The sequence below is a fragment of the Vigna unguiculata genome, chromosome 10, assembly GCF_004118075.2.
Source record: "Vigna unguiculata cultivar IT97K-499-35 chromosome 10, ASM411807v1, whole genome shotgun sequence".
NCBI lineage: Eukaryota > Viridiplantae > Streptophyta > Magnoliopsida > Fabales > Fabaceae > Vigna > Vigna unguiculata.
This window is the reverse complement of record NC_040288.1, coordinates 12,139,279-12,162,678: the sequence shown is the minus strand read 5'-3', so window position 1 is coordinate 12,162,678 and position 23,400 is coordinate 12,139,279. Positions and strand designations below refer to the sequence as shown.

The 23,400-nt window shown below is 37.1% G+C and overlaps 3 protein-coding genes across 3 annotated transcripts; 1 reads left to right on the top strand and 2 right to left on the bottom strand.

The window, feature by feature from the left end:
* Positions 1-11,233: 11,233 nt before the first annotated feature.
* Positions 11,234-17,629, bottom strand: LOC114165869 (serine carboxypeptidase-like 12). The gene is made up of 14 exons (XM_028050481.1): positions 17,392-17,629; positions 17,153-17,301; positions 16,945-17,021; positions 16,595-16,714; positions 16,192-16,294; positions 14,353-14,390; positions 14,090-14,188; positions 13,302-13,388; positions 13,054-13,206; positions 12,897-12,968; positions 12,647-12,762; positions 12,449-12,562; positions 11,565-11,610; positions 11,234-11,422 (listed from the first exon to the last, which is right to left on the bottom strand). The coding sequence occupies exons 1-14, from the start codon at positions 17,538-17,540 to the stop codon at positions 11,339-11,341; spliced, it is 1,407 nt and encodes a 468-aa protein (XP_027906282.1). The 5' UTR covers positions 17,541-17,629; the 3' UTR covers positions 11,234-11,338.
* A 751-nt stretch (positions 17,630-18,380) lies between these two features.
* Positions 18,381-20,048, bottom strand: LOC114165250 (serine/threonine-protein phosphatase 7 long form homolog). Its single transcript, XM_028049908.1, has 4 exons — positions 19,213-20,048; positions 19,056-19,143; positions 18,586-18,987; positions 18,381-18,506 (listed from the first exon to the last, which is right to left on the bottom strand). Exons 1-4 carry the CDS (start codon positions 20,046-20,048, stop codon positions 18,381-18,383), a joined length of 1,452 nt encoding a protein of 483 aa, XP_027905709.1.
* A 1,012-nt stretch (positions 20,049-21,060) lies between these two features.
* Positions 21,061-22,647, top strand: LOC114165249. Its single transcript, XM_028049907.1, has 2 exons — positions 21,061-22,180; positions 22,250-22,647. The coding sequence occupies exons 1-2, from the start codon at positions 21,061-21,063 to the stop codon at positions 22,645-22,647; spliced, it is 1,518 nt and encodes a 505-aa protein (XP_027905708.1).
* Positions 22,648-23,400: the final 753 nt, after the last annotated feature.

Sequence of the window (23,400 nt, the reverse complement as noted above, 5' to 3'; positions counted from 1 at the left end):
AGTTCACATCCTCAATTCTATATTCATACATATTATTAAAATTAATAATAAAACAACAACACATAACTGGCATACTTAGGACTCGAACCCAAGTCCTCTCACACAAATCAAGTACTCTCAACCACTTGAGCTAGAACTTTTCCACGTCACATTAAACAACAATTAATGTCATAAAGGTGCTTTCTACCCGCATTTATTAATTAATTAAATATTTAATTAATTAATCTTCACGAGTCTTACAATTCCCCCACCTTTAAAAGTTTTCGTCCTCGAAAATAGGACTTACCAGCAAAGAGGTGAGGATAAGACTTCCTCATGAGGTCCTCCATCTCCCAAGTCATCTCTTGGGTTGCCTCGTCCCAGAGAACCTTCACCATCTTCAACTTCTTACCTCTCAGTTGCTTGACCTAAGTATCCAATATGCGCATCGGTCCAACTGGCATAGTCAGATCCTCGCGTACTTGCACCTCATCTGACTCCAAAACATGATCTGGACTTGCAATGTATTTCCTCAACTGTGAGACGTGAAACACATTATGCAGGTTGGATAGGTGAGGTGGTAAAGCGATTTCATACGCCGCTGCTCCTATTTTCCGTGTAATCTGATAAGGTCCTATAAACCTCAGAGTCAACTTCCTTGATTTAAGAACCCTTCCGATACCTGTAGTTGGCGTCACCCGGAGAAATACATGGTCTCCTTCATCAAACTCAAGTGGTCGTCTCCTTTTATCTGCATAAGACTTTTGTCTACTCTGAGTTGCTCTCATCCGGTCTTGGATCAACTTGACCTTACTGGTCGTATGTTGCAGAAATTCAGGACCAAGCACAAAGGCCTCACCATCTTGATACTAGCACAGAGGGGTTCTACACCTCATTCCATACAACGCTTCATAGGGCGCCATACCAATACTGGAACGGTAACTATTATTGTAGGTGAACTCCACCAAAGGTAGCACATCATTCCAGTTTCCCATGTGATCCAACACACAAGATCTCAATAAGTCTTCTAGAGATTGGAGGGTCCGCTCAGACTGTCCATCCGTCTGAGGATGATACGCTGAACTCATCCTCAACTGTGTACCCAAGGCCGCCTGCAATGATTGCCAAAACCGTAAGGTGAATCTAGGGTCCCAATCCGATACTATGCTTTTTGGTACCCCATGCAATCTTACCACCTCTCGTACATACAACTCTGTTAACTTGTCCATCGACCACTTCGGATTCATAGGCAGGAAATGTGCACACTTTGTCAGTCTGTCTACTATCACCCAAACTGAATCATGACCCTTCGTCGACCTCAGAAGATGTGTCACAAAATCCATAGAGATACTATCCCACTTCCATTGAGGTACGTCCAGTGGTTGCAGTGTACCTCCCAGCCTTTGGTGTTCAATTTTGGCCTTTTGACATACCAAACACTGAGCAACAAAGTCCGCTACATCTGCCTTTATACCATTCCACCAAAAGGACTCCTTCAAATCCTTATACATCTTGGTCATACCTGGATGTATGCTAAGACGGCTCTGGTGACCCTCCTTCAGTATCTGCCTCCTGAAATGAGGTCCTCCTAGTACAGACACTCTACCTTTAAACCGTAGAATGCCATCCTCTCTCATCTGATAATCCTTCCCTTTTTTTTTGCCTAACCACCCCATAAACTGCTGCAATTCCAAATCGTGTCCCTGAGCCACACGAATTTCATTCAAGAATTCATTAGTAACTCTTAGCAAGCTACACTGTATTGAGTCTTGCCCAAACTGCATCCCAAGATTCATATCTCGGAGTTTCTCAATCAACTCCAACTCCTTTATCATCATGCAAGATACATGTATCTTCTTCCGACTCAGACCATCGGCTACAACAATTGCCTTGCCCGGATGGTAGAGCAATTCAAAGTCATAGTCTTTCAAATACTTCATCCACCTGCGTTGCCTCATATTCAGCTCCTTTTGGTCAAACAAGTATTTCAGACTTTTGTGGTCGCTGAATACTCGGAATTGAGAGCCGTATAGATAATGCCTCCAAGACTTAAGAGCAAACACTATGGCGGCTAGCTCCAAGTCATGAGTCGGGTAATTCTTCTCATGCACCTTCAGTTGACGAGAAGCATATGTCACTGCCCTCTTTTCTTGCATCAATACACACCCCAGACCTTGATATGATGCATCACAGTACACCTCAAACACCTTCTCGGTGTCTGGAATCACTAGCACTGGAGCGGTAGTCAAACACTTCTTCATTTCCTTAAAGCACTCCTCACACTGCTCAGTCCAAGAGAACGGCTGATCTTTTCTTGTCAACTGTGTCAATGGGTTCACCTTCTTTGAGAACCCCTCCACAAACCTCCTGTAGTAACCTGCTAAGCCCAAGAAACTTCGCACCTCCGTCACTGTCTTAGGCCTTTCCCAGTTAAGCACCGTCTCAATCTTAGCCGGGTCTACTGCAATACCCTTAGCTGAGATGACATGTCCAAGAAACTGTACCTCCTCTAGCCAAAATTCACATTTGGACAGCTTCCCATACAACTGGTGGTCTCTGAGTATCCTCAACACTACCCTCAAGTGATAGGCATGTTCCTCCCGTGTCCTCGAGTAGATAAGAATGTCATCAATAAAGACAACAACAAACTTATCCAACCAAGGTCGGAAAATTCTATTCATGTAATCCATGAATACTGTCGGTGCATTCGTCACTCCAAATGGCATAACCACATATTCATAGTGGCTATATCGTGATCTGAAGGCCGTCTTTTGCACATCCTCTAGCCGCACTAGAATCTGGTGGTATCCCGACCTCAAGTCGATTTTGGAGAACACCCATGCGCCCTTCAACTGGTCCAGTAAGTCGTCTATCCTTGGCAATGGATATTTGTTTTTAATAGTCAGCTTATTTAGCTGCCTATAATCCACACATAATCGCGAGCTCTCATCCTTCTTCTTCACTAACAAGACTGGAGCTCCCCAAGGTGACGCGCTCGGTCGAATGAATTGCTTCTCCAATAACTCCTCAATTTGCTTCTTGAGTTCTGCAAGCTCAGCCGGTGCCATTCTGTATGGAGCCATAAACCCTGGGCCTGCACCAGGAATGAGGTCAATGGTGAAATCAATGTCTCGACTCGGCGGCAACCCTGGCACTTCATCTGGAAACACATCTGCATATTCATTAGCCACCGGTATAGATTGGATCACCTCCGCCACACTTTTCTTCTCTGGCTTGGCCACCACCATAAAACACACGGCCCCGTCTTGTAGCGCTTTCGCAGCTTCCCGAGATGATATCAATTCCAATCCTTCATGTTCTGGGAATACCAAACTGCGCCGTCCACAATCAATTATGATGTGATTGTTAGACAACCAGTCCATTCCCAATATCACATCCAGTCCCTCCAAGGGCAAGCACACCAAGTTCACCTTGTATCTGTGACCTGCCACCACCATTGAAGGGTTAAGGGAAACCCTAGATGCATGAGCAACCTAGGGTGGCTGAGAAACAGACCATAAAGGATCAATGAATGATAATAAACATTACCATTAAACCTTAAATTCGTTTTTTGGTAATTATCTAGCTTTAAGGCACCTTTAAAAGACCAATGTGAGGTAAGAAGAAGGGTTTTGGCAAGTTGGGAGTGTACTCAGAAAACAGAGACGAAAATCAGAGTGTAGAGAGTATGGTGAGTGAACTATTGAGGTTGAGTTGAGGAGAATCAAGGGAGACTATTGGAAACAAGGAAGAATCAACAGTTTTAAGCAAAAGGATACAGGTTAGGGGAGTTTTAATCGTTAGATTTATGTCTAAGAAATGATTGCATGAAATGTATATTGAATTGTATGCATATGTTTGGCTTATTCATAAAATTCTGGGTTTCTGGAAAATTTCCAAAAACTGCTTGGCGGGTCGCTCATGGACGACAGGCGGCTCATCTTATCACATTGTATTCTGGGTTTCCAGAGAAGAACCGTCTGGCGGTAAATTCCCGACTGCCAGGCAACGCGTGGTGTTTTATTTAGTTTTTCTGGGTTTCTGTTGAGCTACCTGGCGGTGATGAACAACCGCCAGCTGATGCGAGTCATTTTGGCTCGATTTTGATGTTTGATGTGTTTGGGCAGATTTTGACTCAGGAAATCTGAGGTTCCATGGATTGTTCATTAATTGAGTATGTTATTTTGCTGAAGTACATGAGATTGAAGATTTAAATTGGTGAAATTACTATGAATGCTAGTTTAGGATTGTAAATTGTCGGATTTGATCGTATCATGGAATTAATGGAAGTGGTTTAGTTACGAATTAATAACATATGAAGTGGGATTGAGTGGGAGTGTGTGGTACATTTGTATTGGTGTAGTATTGAGAGAAAGGTGTAGTGCAAGTGTGGGAATTCTGGGAAAATCGCGAGAATCGTATGCACCGCCTGGCGGCACGGGGCTTGCCGCCAGGCGCCTTCTCAGTAAATTGGGAAATTTTTATGTTTACGAGAGCTACAGGGGATCTTGACTTTGGGAAAAGTAGATTTGTGCTACTTTTGGGAGTTGGAAGTAGTAATTGGACGAGAGCCATTAGGTGATGATATGTAAACTAGAGAGTGAATTCAATGATTTAAATGGGAAGAGTGTTATTACAAAACAATAGGAGCTGGAGTGTGAGTAGGGAATAAGTGTTGCATAAATTGTTGTGGTATTAGTCATAATGAGGTGCTATAGCAAAGTGGAGACAGTGAGGTTAATTGAGGCGGGCAATTTGGAAGAATTGTATAAAAATGTGGTTAGGTGCAATTGTTTAGACACATGAAAATTGATGGAAACTAAGTTATTAATTAGGTAAACGGCAGAGCAATGAAAGGTATGAAACTGCAGTGATGTATTGGATCTTGGAAAAGTTGAACCTAAGCAATCAGTTATTGGAAAGTTGGATTGGTAAATCCAAAAAGGGAATGGAATGATATCAAATAGTTGTAGGTTGTAACTGAAGGGAGTTAGTCACTGAGGAGTGATGCACCTAAGTGGTAATAACTTAGCGAGAGTTGGAAGTAGGGGATGAAGGATAAAAGCAGTTCTGATTAATTTTAAACCAGTACAGCGCAGGAACTGGTATGGCGCCTGGCGGCAGAGTTAAATCCGCCAGGCGATAGCTCTGTTCCAGGGGGCTCTGTATGACGCGAAGTGCTTGGCGGTGAAGGATGTCCCGCTAGGCGATACCTGCAGGATCAGTGGTCTTCTAGGGTGCATGCGTTTGGCGATGTGGGTTGTTCCGCCAAGCGGGGGTTGCAGTAATTGATGGTTCAGAGGCGCTTGGCGCCTAGCGGTACGCGTCACCCGCCAGGCGGTCTAGACGCTGATAGCGCTTGGCGGCACGTGTCCCTCCCCAGGTGATTTTGTTGCTGCAACCTTGGGTTGATGATTTTGTAGGCATGATCTATAAGGCTTTTAGTGATGCTTCAAAGGTGGGATTGCTGGTGTTCCTTGAGTTGTGGCTCGGAATGTATCCCTTGAGTTGTGGCTCGGGATAGGGGTTAAAGCACGTGGTATTCCTTAAGTTGTGGCTCGAAATAGGATCTCTTTAGTTATGGCTCGGATTGGCGAGTGTTGCCGGTGTGAGTGTGTTGGTTGTGGCCAGTACGGATGGGTCCAGATAGATTACCCTTCTCAGTAGTTGACTGACGAGTTTGGTAGTCTTGGGACGTTGCGAACTATGTTCGTATCTAGGAACTCGACCTGGCATTACGGTGTATGATCTGTAACATGGTTTTTCGCACGTGCTCTATTGGTTGTGGCCGATAGGTATGACAGCAAGTCATCTTCAAGTAATCACTGGAAGATGTAGAGCACGAATAACCTGGTTGTGGCCAGGTGGTATGAATTAAAAGGATGGAATTCATTTTGGATGTTTGTGTTGTTTATGTTGATATGTTGTCTATGTGTATACAATTTTTATATGTTTTATCTGTTAAGCTCACCATATCTGCTTGTGTTTAGCGATGATCGTGTGCGTGGTACATGTGAGCAGATGATGTTGATGCAGGTGGTGCTGGTGAGACTTATCCACGGAGTGGGGATTGCATGGGGAGCTTTTTATATATTTTATGTTTTTGGAAATCAGTTGTAAACTCTTATGAGATGTTTTTGGATTATTCCACTTTTGTAATTATGGAGTTTGGCTTTATCATTGGAATTTATAAAAGTTTAAATTTCTCGCGCTTTTAGGAAATGAGGTATTATTATTTAAATGCGATGTCTTTATTATTTTATCTATTTTAATTACTTAAATCCGTAATGTCCTGACGGGATGTTACAGAGGTCTTGAGACGATGCTTTGTTAGGGACCCAATTACGAGTGCAACTTGTATTGGGGTAACACGTGGCCACTCGAGATTGTAGCTTGGTGGTTTTGGAAGTCCAGTGGAGTGTGCGAGATCGTGGCTCGGGTGGATGGGTTCCAGAAGATTGCCCTCCTCGGTATTAGCCGACGAGTTTGGTAGTCTTGGGACAAATACGAACTGTGGTTCGTATTGGGGAACTCCACATGGTGTCGCGAATCGTGGTCGTGGCAAATTTATTCCCGCGTGTGGACTATTATGTGTTGTCCTGTAGTCGGAGGGGCGAGTAGACACTCGTGGCAGCAAAGATCGATCAATGTAATCATCAAAGGGTGTAGAATCAAGAGACGTATAGAGGAAGTGACGAAGGCTAGGGTGTGAGACTTGAGCTCATTAGAAGTGTTTGGAATACTGAATTATTATTTATTATTTTGTGTATTGCACTTTTATTCTGTTAAGCTCACCCTATTTGTGTTTGTCTTTGGCAATGATTATGTAATCCGTTACATGAGAGTAGATGATATTACAAGAGATGCTGGTGAGGCTTAGCGTCAGAGTGGGGCAGCTCAGGGATATTTTTATTACTACAATTTTATAATTTTTTTCTGTAATCTGGATTTTTAATTTGGATTTGGAGATGTGAGTATTTGGATTAAATTTTTATGCTTTCAACATTTTGGCGCTTATAATAAAATTTTATTTTCCCTCATTTTGGGAAATGTGTGGAATAAATATTATATTTTTATTTATTTATTATTAATTTAATTTAAATAAGTAATATTTGGCTAGGATGTTACAACCAACACAACTCAACTCCGACCACCATCGTCTCCATTTTCACATCATTCTTAACCATTCAATCTCCAACACCAATCGCGGATAACCAACACAAAATCCTCAAACCCATTTCTCCTTTACACTTCAACTTGCATATAGAAAATACACACAAACACCATATTCACCATCATTCTCACATCATTTCTCAATCACACCATCAACTCCAACCCGCACCTTCCTTCATTCATTCAACCTGCATAAAACAGAAAAAATATAAACACTACAAGGCCAAAGGCTGTGATAGATCCTCGCCATTCTCCATACTCCACTCCATTATTCCTATGCAACATAGATTCCTTCTATTATCACTTTAATCTCGAACATGCACAAAACAGTCAAACAGGTTCATCTACTTCCTTCACGCACTCAAACAAATTCACTTAACCCTTTCAACACCGGTCGATTCCTCCATCACCATGCATACACATCACGTTCTATACAAACACAACATAGATAAGAACAGATACCCAAATGGTACCAATCAAAACAGAGGAAAGAAAAATTGCAAACAATAGTGTCGCCAACGAGTTAGAGTTCGAATAGGTAGAGTAGTGGTGACTTCAATCACGGTTAGGAGCGTGACAGTGGGGCTCGGTGGCATAGCTTCCAGATCTAGTGTGGCTCACGCTAGAAGAAGGATGACGGAGCTGGAGCGACGAGAGGGGAGCGGCGATGCTTCTAGTAGCGACTGACGACGTTGCCGACAACTCTGATGGAGCTGGAGCTAGAGATGGCAAATAAACTCGCCCCTGTGGGTATTGCCCGAACCCGTCCCCGTTTTGACAAGGAATCCCCGCATTGACTGGGTATGGGTATGGGGAATCCCCGACTTTTTCAATTGGGTATGGGGATGGGTATGTGGATGTACATATCCCCGCCAAATCTCTGTTCTCATTTAAATTATTAAAATATTCACAATTAATTAAGTAACCATATATATATATATATATATATATATATATATATATATATATATATATATATATATATATATATATATATATATATATACTTTCTATTTTTTATTTTTTCTAATTATTTGGTTTGTCATGAAACTAATCCGCATCTCCAATATATTTTTCATCTCATCATAACATTTATGTAATTATATTAAAATGATGTATGTTAATTAAAAAAAATTATCCATCACATTTGAATATTTTTATTATTTCTTAATATTTTTATTTATTATATATTTTCCTTTCACATGAGAATGTTTATACTCTCAATTTAAGGTAATATAAAAAAATTATTTACTTATTATTATTAATTTTTGTTTAATTTGAAGAACTCTTTTGTTGCGTTAAAATAATTTTCGTTATTTTTCAACCATTGAATATATATGTGATATTTGAAAAGTTTTCTTAGATCTCTAAGGTATTTTCCATCTTATCATACCCTTAATTATACACTTGATTTCCTTTATGTGATTTCTTTCAATAGTCTCTCAAATTATTTCTAAGACACACATTTGTTAATTTTTTATATTTTTATTTATTGTTTATTTCATCATGTAGAATAATATTTCAATATATTCTATCTAATTATTTTTTATTTTCTAACTCATTTTTAATCATACTATAATTTTTTCACTTTAATTGTATAAATAACTTTTATTTACTACAATATAAAAATTTAATGTAATTGCTATGAATATTTTCTTGTCACTATCCAATATATATTGGAGTTCAAAAGATACAAAATCTATGTCAAAATTTTATTATTATGTTTATTATTTGTTCTTTGTGTCATTTTGATCAAGTGATGTATTATAACTTTTATTAGTGTATAAAAAAGAGATTCATTAGAATTTAAAAAATTGAAGTAAACAAACATTTAAAATATATTTTAATTTGAATATTTGTTTTCCTTTTATATTTTTTTAAATGTTTTTTTAATTTTATCAACTAAGTTTTATTAATGTTTGTAGTTTGCAAATTTAATAAATAGTTTGGTTCTCATGAAATTTTATTTGGTAATCTAATGTAAAATGTAAACAATTATAATTGATTTCAAAGTATTTGATACGGAAGAAACAATCATCCTACTAATACTGAATATTTGATATATGTTTTCTTTACTGTAATTTTTTTTTCTTTTATAAAAAATAATATTGAAGTAGTTAGAACACGGGTACGGGTATGAGTACGAGATTATACTCATTACCCGGTAGGGATGGAGATGAGACAAAAGTTTAATACCCGTTGGGTTTGGGTATGGGGATGGGGATGAATTTTTTTTGCGGGGATGGGTATGGGATAGTAAAACTCGTCCCCGCCCCGCCCCGTTGCCATCCCTAGCTGGAGCGATGAGGGCGAGCATTGACGCGACTGTTGTGGGAGCTAGTGCAGATTGCTTCGTGCGAAGTGAACCAGAAGGCGACGTCCCGACGAGGAGAGAAGCTCTGTCCAGCACAGGTGCCCCGACGAGGAGAGCAATGATGAAGGGTTTCTTCTCCAAGATTGAAGGAATCCATTGAAAGATCTTACCTTTGAGATTGCATGTTGGATCTGAGATGTTGGGGTGAAAGAAAGTTTGAAACTTTAGAGTGGATTGGGTCTGTGTTGGGTATGATTTTTGATAGGGGTTTGTGTTCAAAGAAAATGAGGAAGAAGAACCTCACGACACAGAGAAGAAGACGAAGATTGTTTATGATTTTGGTTTATTTAACCTAACCTTTATGCCTCGGGTGCAAATCAAACCGAAGCAGATAAGAAGTTTATGCCTTGGGTCTTGGACAACCGAGGAAAAACCTTTTTTGTTCAATTGAAAATTTAAAAATAGTAGGAGAGTTGAAAATTCTGACAAGCATTAGGCCTCAAGTCTGTGTGAACCGAGACAGAATGTGGGTTTCTGCCTCAGATATTATAATAACCGAGACATATATAAAAGGATGCAAAAATTTCATAATTGCCACCGTGTGTTTATATGCCTTGTTTGCTCTACAACTGAGGCATAAAGGTTAAGTTAGGGATGGCAATATGGGTCTGGCCCGTCGGGCCAGCCCGCAGGCCCGCAAAAAAAACGCGGGTCGGGCCAAGATGATTAACCCGTAGGCCCGCATTGACCCGGCCTGTAGTGACTCGTGACCCACGCGGGCTGGCCTACGACCCGCGCGGGCTGGCCCGTTGGCCCACATAAGCTATTTTAGTGTAACCCTAACCTAAAAAACCCAGTTATCTTCTCTCTTTCTCTGCTATCTTCACACACCAAACGACTCACGACTCACGACCACCACCACTGCTCTTCCAATTTGTAGCCACCAATCCAGTGTTGATCCACTACCGACCTGCACGTTGTTGGTCCACCGCACTAGAGCGACACAGCTCGCGTCACCACCTCCACCGATTGTTTCTCTTCTCTCGTTGCTGCCTCCATCGTCGCAGGACAGACCCATTTGTTTCTCTTCTCTCCCTGCTGCCTCCATCGCACTGGCGTGACGTTGCTGCCTCCGTACGGACAACATTGCAGCCTTTCCCGTCTCTCGAACTCGAACGCGTTGACGATGACTCATGGACACCCATCACGATTGAAGGCCAGAACGCATCTCTTTCACTAAATCCATCACGATTGACTGTAAATTGAGGGGGGTTTTGCTAGAGCAGGGTTTTTCTTCCCAATTGGGGCTTCCAATTTGTGGCTGACGGGGTTTTGCGAAATTGAGAGTTATGGTAGCAACTTGTTTATTCAATTGCTTCGAAATTGTATCTTGAATTGATTTCCTATTTTCTGAATTTTTAGCTGAATGATTTATTGCTTGTTGTTTCGGTGTTGTACTGGTTTTTATTTGTTTTTTTGATGTTGTTATCTGCTTCCTTGCATCACCACCACCTCTGCAGGGCATTTCTATCCAAAGTATGCGGGCTAACTCGCAGGCCCGCGGGCAAAACTATCTGCGGGGCGGGTCGTGTGTTCCAGCCCGTGAAATGTGTGCGGGGCGGGCTTGTCCGGCCTGCAACATGCGGGCCCCATGCGGGCCGGGCCTAAACGGGCGGAGCCAGCTCGCATTGTCATCCCTAGGCTGAGTTAGAAAGTTAAAAAGAAAGATAAAATAAAGAGACAACACAAGAACTTTAGCAAAAGATATAAATTAATTTGCAAACCATCGGTAACATATTAATTCAAAAATTATTGTAACATATTTTATTGATGATAATTATATTACATTTGGAGACATATATTGTGTTTCAGTTACAAAGGCTTACTAGCTATCCACCTGCTGAACATGGCGTAACCTTCTTCAGGTTTGTACTCAGGAGCTGTGTGTCCTGAACCCTATAACCAATTATGATATCATTAATAATTAATAATAGATAAAATAATAATAATTCCATTCATTTTATTTAAATTTCATAGAATGTTGTAATATACAAGCAAAGAACAGTTAAAATATCTAAATTGAATGCTGATATTTTACCTTCACAGTTGCAAATGTCATTTGATTAGAGTACGTTCTTGTGTATCTGCGTGGAATGCAAATTATTCACAAATTAGTATAATAGTAAATACTTTTTATCATAAAAAAAAAATGCAAAGATGCTTTTTAAGTGCAGACAATATTAATTTCACTAAACTCATCTTCACTCTTGGTATTTTATATTATGATATATCATACTGTTTCCTATTCTATATATTTCTTTTGTTGATAAAAAAAATTATGATATATCAATGATAAATCTCTTTAACATCATTTGCCAAAACAAAATAATAATAATAATAAGTTGTATCAAATTGATGGTGGTTTATTTTCATACCTGACTTAAACAAATAGAGTATAAAATAGGTGAAACTAGGTGAAATATTTTTTACATTAGAAAGTCTATGTGAAAAGATTTTTAGACAACCATTAATAATTTATTCATGATTAAAAGATGATTTCACTAAAAAAGGAAGTGAATGTATCACACTGTCAAGAAATTCACACTTAAAAAAAATTATTAAATTTTAAATTGAAACTCTTGTGTTGAATAAAAGTCAATAAAATGAAAATATATAAATAAATAAAAACTCACGTATCTTTTTTGATTTCTTAAGTTCGGGTGAAAATCGAAACTAATTCATATTCAAAAATTTTTATTAAATTTAATCTTTCTATAAATAAGTGAATTTAATTAATTTAATCAAATTTTACTATATTTTTTTAAGTTAACATTAAAGTTAGAGTCAAAATGTATCATAAACGATTTAGATGTTATTATAAAATACGGTTAAAATATTATATAAATAGAAAAGTTAATTAAAAGAACTAAATTTACTAAATTTGACCAAAATTTTATTTAATATTTAATGATTGATTCTCACCCTGCAACTTGGCCTTTTAGAAGCCATGGCCTCCAATCTTGTAAAATAGAGTAGTTGAGAGCTCTGATCCATGCTTGAGTCGACATGAAAGGAACAACTGCATCATGATCCCCACTGCCAACAAAACACCAAACATCCTTAAACACAAAAACATATGCAAACATAAGTTTTCAAAACAGAACATATAAAACTCTTCACCTATATATTAAAGAACGATATCCTTTCGCACTCAGATTTACATGAAACGGGAAGCTACTACAGATCTCATACTCATAATCACCGGTAAAACAACGTTCCCATTTGCCCTTTGTTCCCTGCAATCAACATACAAAAGATTAAAAGTTTATTTAAGTCACTATCATCAATTTATTTGATTTAACACACACCCCAAAATATATATATATATATATATATATATATATATATATATAATATATTATTGTGAAACCTGTCGAATGTGCAGCGATTTGCGAACACTCTCATCATTGGCCCATTGAGTGGCAAGGAAAAAACCATATATCTGAAACAACGTAAAATGGCGAAATGAAATTGAAAGAATGGTGGACAAAAAGTTTGAGAGTGCATTTAAGGTAGGCAAGAATTACTTGGCATCTTGTGTCTAACTCTGTGAGATGAGAATTAAGAGAAGACTCAAAGTTTTGAGTCAGAGATCTTATCCATGGACCTTCATGTTTCTTAGCAGAATCAGCTTTGCAATAGCGATCCAAAATGTTGAATGTGTTGATTCCTGAAAGCAACTGAACATAAGAAATCATATTTATTATTATGATCAATAAACAAAAATAAAATAAAACAGAACACAGAACACAGAACTAGGATGGTCGTTACTTGCCTCATCATAGTAGTTGAGATCTCTTAAACACAACTCATTTGTAGAATCTACATATGTATATTCTCCTTTGCAATTTATCTTCAGTGACTGTCCATACATGAGTAAGAATCCATGTCATTTCAACAAGTTATTTTTTAATAAGTAGCATACTATTTTTGAATAATCAGCATACACTTTTAAACAAACAACGTATAATTTATGAATAAGCAACTTGTTTTTATCAGTTATGTATTGGTCATTATATAGATTTTTTAAATAATATAAAGATCTACCACGATATCTCTGAAAATAGCATATATAATTTATATTTTTCATAATAATAAATTATTCCTATCATTTATGAGTAATTAATATCATTCTCTTAATTTTTGGTTGATTAGACTTCACTTTGATATGTTGGAAGGGAGGATAGGAGATATTTTGGGCTCTACTCCCCTCACATAATACTAACAAGGTTTAAATATATTTTTTTTAGTATTTGAATTGTTTACTTCGATATATCTCTGTTTTAATATTTTATGGGAAAATGCATTTAACATGTAAAAATATTTTAAGATAATTGGATGAAAATATCATATCCTAAAATCTGAGAACTAAAATATATCAAAATTTCGAATATAAATTAATTTTATTTTCGTTTCAAAATCAGGAATTAAAAACATTCTTAACCCTGACCGCTGATACGTGTCGAGATAAAAAAGAAAAGTCAACACTTCAGCCATTGGGACAAACTTTACTCAAAAGTACAATGCAAGAAGCATTATTAAAGAGAAGAACACTTCTCTTACCTCATAGAGTTCATCAGAAATAAGTCCCATTCCATGAGAAAATGGGATTTGGTCATTTTTTTCTTTCCTTGTTGTTACTGGGTTCCCTAGCAGATATCCCTGAAAATATCTTAAGATCAATTTAGATTCTCAGAGTGGTAACTGAAAAGCTATTGTTTGAATGATTTGGGGTTTTGAAAATTGAACTAAGTTATCAAAAACTCAGTCTCTGGAATTTTATTTTGTGTGTAGTAAAAGCATAAACAGAGAAACTGATAGCAAACCTGGAGATTTATTGGTGGTTGAAGACCAATTTCATTTCCTGTTAATCAAAGAAATCGAACAATAATTGTAAGATTTATTATATATGTGCATGCATGATAAGCTTTTTATATGTTAGTTAAATGTAAAGTGGGATTTAGTTTGCACTACAATCTTGTAAAAAACTCTCCTTAACTTATGAAATAAATGTAACAGTTTTTCTAAAGTTAATATATTTTAGGGGATGTGAAAGAAATCAGATTTTCAAATAAAATTGAAAACTATAAGTTCAAAGTTTAATATGTTAATGACTCCATTAAGTTTAGTGAAAGAAAAGAATCAAAATCTTACCGTTGAAACAAAGAAAGTATTAGTCAGAGAATAGAGATTATCTACGCCAAAATCTGTGAAATATAAATTTTATTTTATAAAAATGATTTTGTGATATTAAGTCAAATTTAAAGATTATTTTCAAGATGTCATCAAAGACTATGATATCAAATCCTTAATGTTATTCGAGTGTATGTTATAAGGGATCCATATTATAAGAGGATCAAGTTATTACAAGAGCAAGAGAAAGAAGAAATAAAGAAGAACGTAGAAGTCAACATTAAAACTATAAGAAATTAGAAGGGAAAATAAAAATGTATTCTCTTAATATTTTCTTAAATATTTTTGTCAATAAAAATGTAGAAAATATATTTTCTATCTTTGAAATAGAGTTTTAAGACACTTGTTAGTCTTTTAGACTTGTTTGGTGTAAGGATAATTTTTAAAAACAAGAACTTGGTTTGGAAAGGTACGTATACCAACCAAATAACGCATAGATTATTTCTATTTCATGACAAGGGCTTTGCTTGGAAAGCTATGTGCACCAACTAAATAATCACTATGCAGTTTTCATTCCATAACTAATTTATTTATATAAGCATGTATTCTCTCATTAGTAATAATGTAACTCATGAATTGAAATAGAAGTTTGAAGATATTTCTTTCCATTATCATGAGTTATATGCACCTAATCTTATCTTAATTTTCCTTTTGCACTTATTTTCACTAAAGAAAGTGATGTTTCTTTCATCTCTTTCAAATTTCATCTATTTTATTTTAGGTTAAAATACATTTTTTTCCCAATTTTCGTCAAGTTCTGTCAAATTAGTCATAATTTTGTTTTTGTACTTAAATAGGTTTTAATTTTCGTCAATTTTGTTCAATTAGGTTCTATTTTTGCTAACATCATTTAAATCATTAATGGTCATGAACAGCGACGGTCACGTATCACTTCGTGATTTTTTAAATTTTTTTAAATTTTTTTAAATGTTCACGTGTCAATCGAGTAGCATATCACATGTCAAAGTCAATGTTTTATATTCAATTTGATCTATATATTCGTAATTTTTGTTCGATTAATATTCACTTCCTCCATTTGTCATGAATAAATTGTGATTTTATCATCTTTTTTCAAGAAATTCTTTCAATTCAACTCATAAGCTATTTTTATCTATTTGTATTTTATTTTTATTGAAAATAACAACAAAAATATTATTGTTTCTTAAATTATTATCATTAATATCAATCCCACCAACACAAATGAAAATAATATTAAAAATATTTTTTATGTAAAATCATGGAGTAATTATAAAGGAATATAAGAGTTAATTAAATAGTTGTTTTGGGTATAAATTTCTTTTTTGTTTTACTCACTTCTCCCTGTGAAATGAAGAGACAATCCAAATCATTATTACTATTACAGTATGAAGAAACCTTTTTAGCACCTTGTCCATATCATTGTGAAGACAATAAGCATTAATGGAGTGACTGAATGAACTTATAGTTAGACTAAAAGATTTGAAATTTCATACCCTTTGAAATTTCTTGAACAATGGCAGGGCCAGGTATGCCAGAATAGGAATCAGCTCCCATGTAAAACTCATTTGAAATAAATTCAGGGTGATCAATCAGCCACTACAAAGATTATTACCATACCAGGATTGCAGTTTAATAAAACAATGATCATTATCATGGTAGCTTGTTTTCAAAATGCTTAAGAAAGGAAATTTAGCGATGAAACTACGCAAATCACAGGATATGACAAAAGTAAATTGCAACTCAAATTTACAAGATGATCTTGTAAAATAAGATTTGTAGTTAATTATATATTATAAAATTATTTTATCTCTAATAACGTGAACTTTCACGACTATCAAACGAATATCAAACGATGAAAGTAGAGAAACTCACAAAACATGATGAGAGTGAATGTACCTTCCTAAGAAATTGATGAGTATGGTGAACTAACTTCCAGTCCCTTCTATTAGCAGTAAGATTTTTGGCATACGAGAAGCCTGTTCCTAAAGGCAAATCCACAAAAATAATGCTACACACCTGTCAAAACAAAACACAACAAAGAATTATTTTAGGTTTAATTAAATTTCAAGTTAAAAATGTAACTGAGTTCTTATTACTCACTTAAAATTTTATTATTTTTCAGTTTAGTTTTCTATTATTATCTTATTAAAAAAAAATTGAATCTTAATAAATTTTAGTTGTATGAAAATGAAATTAACTATGAGATGAAATGAAAGTCAAATGAGGATGCATTACGAAATCTATACCTTCGTCCATGAGTGTGGCCTCAAGATCAAATTTGGCACGCTTCCATCGTACTTCTCTGTCTTGAATCCCAATGGACCTACAAATCCAATTGGTTCAATCTTTTTGGTGAAGTTCATATTTGAATGCATTCACTATCACATCATTTTCAACTATCTAAATGGAAACAATCAAAGAAATCAACTCAGAAAATTTTGATCTCAGAATTACCTATTTGAAAAGCAAGACCAGAAAAGGAAGAACAACCAGGACCTCCAGTTAGCCAAAGCATAAGAGGATCTTTTGTAGGATCATTCTCTGACTTGATAAAGTAGTAAAACACTTGCATATCATCATCTCTTTCTCCCAATCCTACATACCTGTTTTTGCTTTATGTCTATCAAACCCAAAATTCATTGAATCGTTGAAAACAGGGTTCAAATCAGAAAAGGGTAAGCGATGTTGCGTACCCTGTTTCCAGTTCAAATGGAAGAGGCCCTTCAAAACCAGGAAGCTCTTCTACCTTCGAACCAAGCTGCGATGATACGCGTGCGAAAACTGCAAGAACAATCGGAAAAATAATGCCAAAATTGAAACAGATAATAGAAATCGTCTTCATCTTGGAAACTGTAGGTGATAAGTTTAGGAAGCTGGAAAATGTTTGAATATATAAATTCTTTTCGTACAAGGTATCCTATAAATCTCAAATCACTAAAATAAGGGATTCCCGAAATTCCAAAAGAGAGAAATGAGGCTTTTTTGTAAATTAGGGTCCCTTTTTACTTTTATTTGTAAAAAGGGGTCCCTGAAATTTTTTTTTGTGAAACTGGGTTATGTCGTTAGGGGAGGACGACTTTGAGGGTGAAGTCGTCCTCCATGATAACGATTTTTTTTTTTTTTTTAAAAAAACAAAGTCGTCAGGTAGGGTAACGGTTTATGTTTGGCGCGCTGTGAAGTCGTCTTTCGAGATGACGACTTCATTTTGAGTTTTTTTTTTTTTTTGACAATAAATTTAATAAATAAAAATAAAAATAAAAATAAACATTAATATATTTTTAAATTGATTAAAAATTAAAATACAATAATTTAGTTACTAGAAGATAATAAACAGTCATCTATGTCCTCCAGTTCCACATGTTGGTCTTCTTCTCGGTCTGTTGGGACGTGTTTGAGGTTATTGTTGTTGTGGTTCATCATCATCATCATCTTCATCTTGATGACTTTGGACAGTTTGCGGAATTTGTGGTGATTGGGAAGGCATTGGCGGAGGATAAAATGGCATTGATGATGAAGATCCTGGATAATAGGCAGATGGTGGTGTCATGGCTGTGGTGCCAAACATATGTGATGGACCAGCACCATAACTTGACTGATGCGGGAAGAAACCATATGGAGAAGGGACGTGTTGGAATGAGGTGTTTGATGGGTTGCCAAATTGAGGATGTGACTGTCCAAACATTTAACCCTGACCCATAGGCGACTGTCCGAAAAAGGGTTGGGGATGATGTATGAAATCTGGAGAAGACCCAACATGGCCAGTGTAGGGTTGTGAAGCAGGCTGGGAAGGTTGTTGTGACATATCGTACTGTAAAATAAATAACATGGTTATTGTTATGAATAAGTTTGTATGGTAAATAGATGTACAACATTGTAGTATAAATAACCTCATCGTCGGAAGATTCTGTCGATGGAGATATATAGCGGATAGTGTGGTTTATGTACCACTGCATATACGGTGTTTCATCACGCAAATGGCCGTTTCCGCTGAAAGGTGTACCTTGAACGATCCGATTTTCTCGATCATTCCAAATTGTAATCCAGTGGTGATGATGTCCTACCCAATCTCTGTCGTTTCTCCCCCTCAAGTCATCCCTGTGAACTTGATCCAGGTTAACCGGCTCAGGCGGAATGTTTTGTCTTAAACCAAACTGACGCATCACCCTATATGCCTGATGGATTTCTACTGTGGCGAAGCAAATTATTGGGACTGTTGCTCTGGATACCGAAGGTATGTCAACCACAATCAATCGACTAACTTCTTGTCGAATGTAAGGCCTCCACAAGAACTGAAACAAAATTGTAGACATTAGTTTGAAATGTTAAAAAAAGCGGTTTGATTTACCTTAAGTATTACCTGTCTTGTACGTAGTTGATCAAATCTCAACCGAAATTCAGTAACTGAAATTGAAGCTGGATTTATCCGATGCGTTACATTCATCCACCTAAAAAGAGTAGAAATTTCAAGTTAGTTAAATGACAAAAAAATAATAATTTAAAAGTTAGCTTTTTACCTTCTACAGACAGGGAAACCATCCCCATCAGCCACCTCTTGATCACTTAAAGGTTGAAGTTGTGGGGCTATAGTAGTAATCCTCTCCCAAGCCCAACATTGTAACAAGATCATGCATCCACCAATATTTTCTTGGCGTAGGTGAATGCCATGAGCTAGGCAACGATATAGGCAAGCCCTAACTGCAGACCCCCAACTATAATTCCTGACTACATTTAAGTCAGCTAGCCTAAGTAGATACATGACATGTACCCTAGCTGCAGACGTGTCTGGCCTTAAAATGCTTCCAATCAATGTGAGAATGTACGCTCTCGCATATTGAGCAATAACCTCATTGTTTGCATTCGGTGGAAGCTGTTGGAAAGTAGAGTTTAACCAAGAAACTCTAATTGAGTTCCCTCTTATCACAGTCGGTGGTGGGATGACACCTAGGTGTTCATGGAAGGTGGCGAATATGTCCTGAACCGTAGTGGGACCAGTTACCACATCTCCGTCTATCGGTAGGCCAAGCAGGACGGCTACATCTTCTAGTGTCACTGTGGTTTCTCCATGGGGTAAGTGAAATGTATGAGTTTCTGATCTCCATCTTTCTAATAAAGAACTGATGAGGAAGTGGTTGACATCCATGTCTGGGATGTACACGGCATGTCCGAATCCAGCTTGATGCATTAAATTTATGACACGGGGATCAAGTATGTCTTGATTGTTTAGTATCCAAACTCCAGCTCTTCTCGGTCTAAGAACTCGTTCCCGTCCTTCCCATAAGTCGTGAGTGATATGTTCGTGTTGAAGCCGAAGTAGTGACATATCCCGGGGTAGACGTCCATTTTGTGCCATGCTAAATGTGTTTAGAAATTGAAAATAAAAATTAGATAATAATCTGAAAATTAATTGACAACAAAAATATTAAAAGATAGTAGAACCTTGAAAATAAAAGCTTAGAAATGTGTCCTGAAGTGTTGAAAACTCTCCCAATGTGCAGAACCTGAAAGTGCTAATCCAGACTGAATGCACAAATTGATGAATATGTGCAACTTGAGAGTATTTGAACCAATACTCGAGACCTCTTCTCGTGATTTTCCACAATGCACTGTCCATGAATTTAAAGGCTGGTCGTGGCTTGTGTCGTTGTGAGAGCATTCAATGAAAACTGTGAAGGCTGCCACCATTTTGGACGAATGCATGCAAATTTGTAGCTGTGCATGGCTTAGGGAGTAGGAGAATCTCTACCACTCCATTAATTGCACTGATTCCGTGGTGGTGGAGGAGCGCACAGTCAACACACAGTCCTCTCGCAATAATTGCGCGCGCGTGATGGTGTCAGGCCCACTCAAGCGAAAGTCGTCACCCACGCGAACGACATCACATTAAAGTCGTCAGCCACGAGGACGACATCGCATTAAATTCGTCAGCCACGCGGACGACAACGCATTAAAGTCGCTAGGTGGCCTACCGGTTTCCATTTAATGCCTCCAGCGCATTAAAGTCGTCAACCACGCAGACGACATGCAAGGGTGGTTATTTAATGAAGTGGTTGGTCCGTGGTGGTCCGCGTTGACATGTGTTTAATGAAGTTGGGGGTTTAATTAGTGAAGTCCCTTACATTTAAGAGAAAGACGTCGTCATTAAAAGCGACTTCAGGCATAGTAAATGTGTTTGTGGGTAGGAAGCAGCCATAGTAAATGTGCTCGTGGTAGGAAGTAAATGTGCTGGTGGGTAGGAAGCGGGTCTCTTAAGAAGTTAATATTTATAGGAAGCATGTTACTTAAAATTTATACTCATTTCAGTATCATTCAGGAGAGACTCGTTCACTTTGTTTTGTTCCTACCTTATTCAAATTTATACACAAATGGCAGATCAGTTGAATCAATATCCAGATATTTTGTCTGATTTTAGTGAAGATGAGTTGGTTACCGACCAATATACAGTCCATACAACAGATCATAGTGGGTCATCAAGTCAGACCTCACGTCAAGCTTCAAATCCAGTGACTGAAAATTCACTATGTGTTGGCATGTCTTTTGACACAAAAGAGTCCACAGTGTCATGTATCAAGCAATATCATATTGACAATGGTTATAGATTTGCTGTTGTTGAGAGCAAATCTGAAAAATTTATATGTCGATGTGTTGACTACAAAAAAGGCTGCCCGTGGCGTTTACGGGCTGCTTATAGCAAGCGAAGTTTGAATTGGGAAATTAGAAAGATTGACGGATCACACACTTGTTTGTCAACCATGCAACCTGCAGATCATGTCAACCTTGATTCCAACCAAATTGCTTCTATTGTGATGAACTCTGTAAAGCAAAATCCTTCCATACCTATCAAAAGTTTGGTAGCTGAAATTAAAAATCGTTTCGGGTATTCAGTTTCATATGACAAAGCCTGGAATGGTAAGCAAAAAGCGCTTGCTAAGGAGTTCGGAGATTGGGAAGAGTCTTACAATGAACTTCCCAGGTGGTATGAAGTTGTACAACAAAGCAATCCCGACACAATAATTCAATGCACTGGATCTCCTGTACAAGTAAGTGGCCAATCTGACCCTTCTTGCTATATTATGGAACGCGTATTTTGGTCTTTTGGACCATGCATCCAAGGGTTTAACTATTGCAAGCCAGTTGTCCAAGTAGATGGGACATTTCTGACAGGAAGATATCAAGGGACATTGCTAACAGCACTAGCTCAAGATGGGTCACGTAACATATTCCCTTTGGCCTTCGCGATAGTGGAAGGAGAAACAAAGGAGGCCTTGATATGGTTTTTTCAACTGTTAAGGGAGCACGTTACACCACAATCAAACCTCTGCTTGATAACAGACAGGGGGAAAGGCATATTGGCAGCCCTACAATCTGAAGAAGTACAATGGGAAGCAGATGGACTGCAATCAGTATACTGCATACGTCATATTGCTTCAAATTTCAACAAAAAATTCAAGAATCACGAATTGAAGAACCGATTAAAGAATATGGGTAATAATTTTTTTCTTTCATTCACCGCATTCAATAATTAAACTAACTAATATAATTGTATTTTTACAGCTTACGAGGTGAAACAACCCATATTCGATGCTAAATTGGCAGCTTTGAGATCCTATTCACCAGAAGTGGCATCTTGGATTGACAGGATACCACTACAAAAATGGACTCAGGCCTACGATGAAGGTAGTAGATTCGGGCACCTGACAACAAACCTGGCAGAATGTATGAATTCTGTTTTAAAAAGAGCTCGTTCATTACCAATTTGTGCTCTAATCAAGGCAACATTTGAAAGGACCGCAACATGGTTTGTTGAGAGAGGGGTTAAGGCAGACTCCATGTTACGAGCAGGACACCAATATACAGAGGAAATTAATGCTATCATTAGAAAAAATCAACAACAAGCGGGAATGTGTCAAGTTCGTCAATACTCAAGAGAAAATAATGAATTTCAAGTTTAAGAGATGTTTTCTCTACATGATCACCGCCTACCAATGTCTTTTACAGTTAGATTAAATGATTGGTGGTGTGATTGTGGTCATTTTCAAGCTCTACGACTGCCTTGTCATCACGTAATAGTTGTTTGCTCTTTCTCGCATATAGACCTAACCTCATACATCCATCCAGTTTATAGCCTCTACAACATCAATAAAGCATATGAAATACAATTTCATCCGGTTAGGAATAAAGAATATTGGTCACCATACACCGGACCAAATTTCATTCCAGACCCAAACATGCGCCGTAGGGTAAGGGGAAGACCACCAATTAATAGAATCCATAATGAAATGGATGAACCAAATCCAAATAGACGAAGCAAATGTTCATATTGTAGAAATGAAGGACATCATAGAGGCAACTGTCCTTATCGTCAGTAATTTTATTATGTAATTTTTGTTGTGTTGTTTTTATTATGTAATTTTTATTGTATTATTTTTATTATGTAATTTTTAATTTTTTTACTTTTATTATGTAATTTTTATTCTGTTACTTTTATTATATAATTTTTATTGTGTTACTTTTATTATGTTAATTGTGTATTTTTTAACATTACTTTATTTTACCAATAACAAAATGAATTAATAACTACTCTTAATTAAATAAGGTTAAAAAATAAAACTGAAAATTTTTAAAAAATAAAATAAAATGCGATGTTTAAAAAAAAACAGAAACCGGTCTTCTGCCTGACGACTTCAGTGCAGAAGCCGGTCTCC

Coding starts and splice junctions, on each gene's coding strand:
- LOC114165869 (XM_028050481.1), bottom strand. CDS start 17,540: ATGAAGACGATTTCTATTATCTGTTTCAATTTTGGCATTATTTTTCCG. Junction 16,295..16,594: donor CTCATCAATTTCTTAGGAAG/GTACATTCACTC, acceptor TAATCTTTGTAG/TGGCTGATTGATCACCCTGA. Junction 12,969..13,053: donor AGTTAGACACAAGATGCCAA/GTAATTCTTGCC, acceptor ACGTTGTTTCAG/ATATATGGTTTTTTCCTTGC.
- LOC114165250 (XM_028049908.1), bottom strand. CDS start 20,048: ATGGCACAAAATGGACGTCTACCCCGGGATATGTCACTACTTCGGCTT. Junction 18,988..19,055: donor ATCAACTACGTACAAGACAG/GTAATACTTAAG, acceptor ATTTTGTTTCAG/TTCTTGTGGAGGCCTTACAT. Junction 18,507..18,585: donor CAGAATCTTCCGACGATGAG/GTTATTTATACT, acceptor TTTATTTTACAG/TACGATATGTCACAACAACC.
- LOC114165249 (XM_028049907.1), top strand. CDS start 21,061: ATGGCAGATCAGTTGAATCAATATCCAGATATTTTGTCTGATTTTAGT. Junction 22,181..22,249: donor GAACCGATTAAAGAATATGG/GTAATAATTTTT, acceptor GTATTTTTACAG/CTTACGAGGTGAAACAACCC.